At 46.4% G+C, this 5177-nt stretch overlaps 1 protein-coding gene across 2 annotated transcripts in view; it reads left to right on the top strand.

Annotated features, from left to right (window-relative positions):
* casc3 (casc3 exon junction complex subunit) overlaps positions 1 to 5177 on the top strand; it is a 15656-nt gene that overhangs the window by 5673 nt on the left and 4806 nt on the right. For both annotated transcript variants that reach the window (XM_008300946.1, XM_008300948.1), the window contains exons 5-8: positions 884 to 1032; positions 1621 to 1797; positions 2298 to 3178; positions 4049 to 4222. In XM_008300946.1, coding sequence (XP_008299168.1) covers positions 884 to 1032; positions 1621 to 1797; positions 2298 to 3178; positions 4049 to 4222 — 1381 coding nt within the window. The remainder of the gene's footprint in view (positions 1 to 883; positions 1033 to 1620; positions 1798 to 2297; positions 3179 to 4048; positions 4223 to 5177) is intronic.

Consider the following 5177-nt stretch of genomic DNA (forward strand, 5'->3'; position numbering starts at 1 on the left):
GGTTGGCTTCATTTTTCAGGGCCGGTTGCTACGTCCATCTTTTATACAGTCTCTGACAGACAAACCAACACTTAAATGAGAGCATGTGGATGTGCATTGTTATCATCTCTGTGTCTTTGAGGACCTGTAGCCTGGTCCTCACTTTGGAACAGACTTGCAAAGACCTCTTGTACCGCCCTGCAGTGTTGGTGTGAGTCCCCACAAAGACAGACAGACCAACATCTGAGAGACATTATTTCATCGAGGGCGAGCGAGCACAGCTAGAGAATGAAAGGGGGAGAGAGAGAGGACAGTGGAGAGTGAGGTTTTATCACACCTTGAAATTTGAGGCTGTTTTAACAACGATATCTCAGCAACTGTTGAAGATAAAAACCTGAACTTTTCACTCGTGTGTCTCATCGTGACGTCGGTCCAGATGAACAGCGATGAGCTGAATGTGTGAAAACGACACCATGTGCCTGAGTAGTTTAGTTTTTGTGGTACAACTTGTCAAACCTGCTCAGTCAGTTCTCAAAGCTCACCAAAATAACTGAAATAAATAACATGAAAACATAAATACACGATTATAAACTGTATTTATTTCTGTAAATATTTCTTCCCTCTTCCTTTAAGTTATGATTTTTTGAAGTTTGACCCCCAAAGACAACTTTAGTCATGTTTGTTTGCTGAGCCTCAATAACCGCTGATTTTTTTCTGGATTCCTGTTCTGAACCTCCACCAAATGATGATTTAATCGGTTTTCTGCTGGTGAGCCCAGAGACTGAACTGTTATTATCTACGGCTGACATGTGAGCCCGTCGTCGTTTTTGGCTGCTTAAAGTGTTCCATGTATCTCCAGAGAGTTGATCGTTGCTTTTTTTTTTTTGTTCTCGTAACCGATCAGGAGTCCACGGACGATCCGGAGACGAAAGCCGGAGGGAAACCGGGTCAGCAGCTGGACGACGACGAGGACCGGAAGAACCCGGCTTACATCCCGAGGAAAGGCCTGTTCTTTGAGCACGACGTCCGAGGCCACACTCAGGAGGAGGAGAGGTACCGAGTTAACATTTTAATAGTTAACAGCAAGATTTCTGTCTGTTTGAATCTCTGAACATCAGCCTGAAGAGTCTATAAAGATAAGTTAACAAACGGATCGAAATCAGCTTCTGTCGGATGATCTAGATCAGTTCTGGCTTTGTCCTGTTTTGGTCATTTCTTGTGTCTTTGGCTCTTTTGTCTTTCTCTCTTTGTGCTCATTTGATTTAAATGTGTTTATTATGATTTGGGTTGTTTCAGGTCTTATTTTTGTTACGTGTCTTTTTGTGAGGTTTTGTGTCTTTGTTTTGTCTTTTTTTCCTCATTTTGTGCCGTGTTTTGTTTGTTTTTGGTCTCATTCGTGTTGTGTGGTGTCTTCTTTTTGTTGTTTCCTGTCTCTCTGCGGTTTTTGTGTCCCCACATACGACAGATTTTTTATTTCTGGGACAGTTTCCTCTCTCTGTGATCATATTGTGTCGCATTTTTGTTGTTTCGTGTCTCTTTAGTGTTCAGTGTTTCCTGTGACTTTGTTGCCTGTTCACGGTTTTAAAACTGACTGGAAGTCGGAGGTTTTCAGATGAACGTGTCTTTACCTGCGTCTCTCAGACCCAAAGGCAGAAACAGGAAGTTGTGGAAGGACGAAGGCCGCTGGGAGCACGACAAGTTCAGGGAGGAGGAGCAGGCGCCCAAGAGCCGCGAGGAGCTCATCGCCATCTACGGATACGACATCAGGAACGGCGGCGGCAGTTCAGGAGAGCGAACGTTCAGGCAGCGCCGACCCAGGTCTGATTGATTAATTGATTAATTAATTGATTAATTCATTAATTAATTGATTGATTGATTACTGGTGTCACATCATCTGTACACTGAACATTTTTCTACAGAATGTCTTAGTAATGAAAACCAACACTGCTCACTCAAACAGTTGTTAATTAGTTTAACTCCTCATGACAACAATAATAATCATCATCTTTCACCAGATGAGATAAAAATGAAATAAACTAAGATCAATAAACAAATACAGTAAAAGATCTGTTACTGTAATATGGACAGATGAGTGAAGAGTCAGAAATCATAAAAACAGAAAAAGAAAACCATTCCAGTGATGTAATAAACTCTACATAGAATAAATGAATAAATAGAGAAATCAAAAAATAAAATCAGCTCCAAGAAGAATCTGAAATAAAACAGATCCTGGAGTCAGTCACCAGCCTGAGTTGTCTTTACCTGCTTGGACCTCTGTGGACCTGCAGGACTTTAACTTTCTGTCCTGTCTCCTGCAGACAGAGTTCGTCTCCCGGCAGAGACAAGCGGTGGAGGGACGGAGACCGACCGGTCCGGTCCTGGCACAGCGGACCAGGAGGAGGAGGACCGACCCGGGGAGGAGCTGCTCCGCCTTCGTCCATCCACCCCTCGTCTTCCTCCCCGTCCTCCCTGCTGTCTGCTCAGCGCGGCTCCAACCCCTCCAGGCCGCCGCCCTCCCGCAGCAGGCCGACCCACCAGAACCAGCACCAGAACCAGCTGCACCTCCCGCCTCAGGCCCAGTACCGGAGCGCCGAGCCGCCCCAGATGCACCGAGACCGACCCAAAGCCCAGTCAGAGGCAGCAGGGGAGCGGGTCAGCCGGGGAGGGCGAGGAGGCGGGTCGCGAGGCGGTCCGTCTGTGGTCATCGAGGACATTGCAGTCAGCGGCGCTGCAGAACCGGACCTCAATCCGGTGGCCGTGACAACGGCGGCATCGCCTCAGCCTGGATACCAGGCGGCTTCACCAAGACGCCAGCAGCAGGACCAGCGAGGCGGCGCCGACAGGTCCGGCTCAGCGGCCTCCACCTCCGACCCCTCCCCCCAGTCATCGGCCGCCACGGCGACCAATCGGGAGGCTTCTCCTCCCACCGAGCGGCCAGTGGAGCGTAAATCGTACTCGCTGGCCCGCAGGACTCGGTCCCGGCCCGCGGACCTGGGCAGCAAACAGGCATCCATGGAGGAGTCGGGAGCCGGAGGTGGCGCCTCGTCCCCCGGCAGCGTGGGGGGGAAGAGCTGGGCAGGAGGGGAGGGGCCAGGCCAGACCGGACTGACGGAGCTGGACCAAGACCTGACCCGGCTCAGTCTGACCCGACAGACCTGGAGTCAGAGCCCGACATCCTACATCCGCTCCGAGATGAGAGGTGAGTCTCTGCTGCCGCTTCACTGATCAGATATCAATCAGTGGATCAGTTATTAATCAATAGATCAGTTATTAATCAGTTATCGGCTGTTGGACAAAAGACAACAGACACCTGAAACGGTCTCTGTGTTGTTTTTATCTTTTTTACTTTTTACTGTTTTAAATTACAGATGATATGAAGTGAAATCACAGAAAAAAAAAGAAAATATATTTAATGAAAAAACCAAATAATGTTTACATCAACAATCTGTATTTTCATGTCCTAATAATAATTTTATTTTGCAACGTGATGGGAAAATATACTGTTTCTGTATTTAATTATTTTACAGACATTTTCTGTTATTTTTTATTGCCTTCATTAGTTTCATACCGTTTTCTTTTAACGCATGCTTGCTGCCGCATTTACGCCTCTTTTTGTAACGGGATTTAAAAAATGACTCGCTGTTTATTTTTTAACTATTAACGTCATCTCACGAGAACAAAACGACCTTTTTCACACACGTCAAACAGCACAACAATCTGGTGTGCAACAATGTTTTTTTAAAATGTACAAATTTGCAGTGTGTACAAATACAAAAAAAAACATATCGTGTAAAAATGTGTAAATGTTGTATTTACAGAGTGCAGAGATGAGCCTTAAAACGGCTCCATAGAAACGAGCTGCAGGACTTTCTGAGGTTCACGTTTTTCTTTCTGCTGAATTTAATTCACGATGAGTAAAAGTGTGCAAGTGTCTTTGAGGAAACGTCGATGACAAACCGCTGAAACACCGACTCTGAATCCAGAACTGCTGCAGTTTGAGCAAACGGACTGAAATAAAACTCAGAGAAACACGTCTGCAGATGAACTAACGTCTCCACTTTGTGTCCAGGCATTCCCAACCCCCTGCACCTCCCCGGCGGCCCGCCTCAGTTCTCCAGCATGGACGAGATGGGCGTCGGATCCAACCGGGCCAAACGTTACTCGTCCCAGCGCCAGAGAGCCGTTCCAGAGCCGGCGCCGCCCATGCACCTGGGAGTGATGGAGGGACACTACTACGAGCCCAGTAAGAGCAAAACATGGGGAAGGCTGACGTCGGTTAAACACACACAGGAACCAGAATCCTTTCAAACTAGGAGGACGTTGACAGAAAGTTCTGTTTTAGTGGAATAAAGATGAAGAAACACGTTTGGGACTCTTTCAGTGTCGTTTCCTCCAGTTGACCAGCAGAGGGCAGCAGAAACTAGCTACGGCTGTGTTACATAAACGTCTTTGGTTTTACGTTTTTGACTTTCTTCTGCTGGATCCTTCTCTGACGGAGGCAGAAAATATGTGTTGGCCTCGACGTGAAGCCATTTCATTAACAAAATGAAGTAATTAAGTGACTCCTGTCTGTGCTGAAGCTCAGAAGAGTCCAAACATGTTTCATTCTGCAGCAGATGATGATCAGAGACAAATGATTTTATAACTGGTAGAGATACCAAGAGGACAATGCTGCCAATGGTTTTTACAGGAATAAATCAAAGTGTAGCTCCTGATTCAGCTCCTGACATGATGCTCACACTCACACGCTCAGCGTAAGGTCACGGTAATGATGCAAAGTTCATGCAAAAGTGTTGGTTTATTCTTCCATTCACTTACTTTGCACTTACTTTGACAAAAGTCCTGCTATGTTATGAGCTGTATGCAGTTTTAGAACCACAGCTCATTCATTAGGAAATACTGTTTGGGTGGAATAAACCTTTAAAGCTAGAAGGACATTGACAGCGAGTAAGATTTTGGTGGAATAAACTAAACTACAAATACTTGGACAGAAAGTAGGATTTTACAGAAATAAACTATTAAAGCGGGCTGCATGGTGGCTCAGTGGTTAGCATCGTTGCCTCGCAGCAAGAAAGTCACCGGCTCGCATCCTGGTGAGGACACCCGAGATCTTTTTGCGTGGAGTTTACATGTTCTCCCCGTGCAGCGTGGGTTCTCTCCGGGTTCTCCAGCTTCCTCTCACACAGTCCAAAAACATG

This window comes from Stegastes partitus, unplaced genomic scaffold (genome assembly GCF_000690725.1).
Source record: "Stegastes partitus isolate 25-593 unplaced genomic scaffold, Stegastes_partitus-1.0.2 Scaffold1611, whole genome shotgun sequence".
In the NCBI taxonomy this organism is placed as follows: Eukaryota; Metazoa; Chordata; class Actinopteri; family Pomacentridae; genus Stegastes; species Stegastes partitus.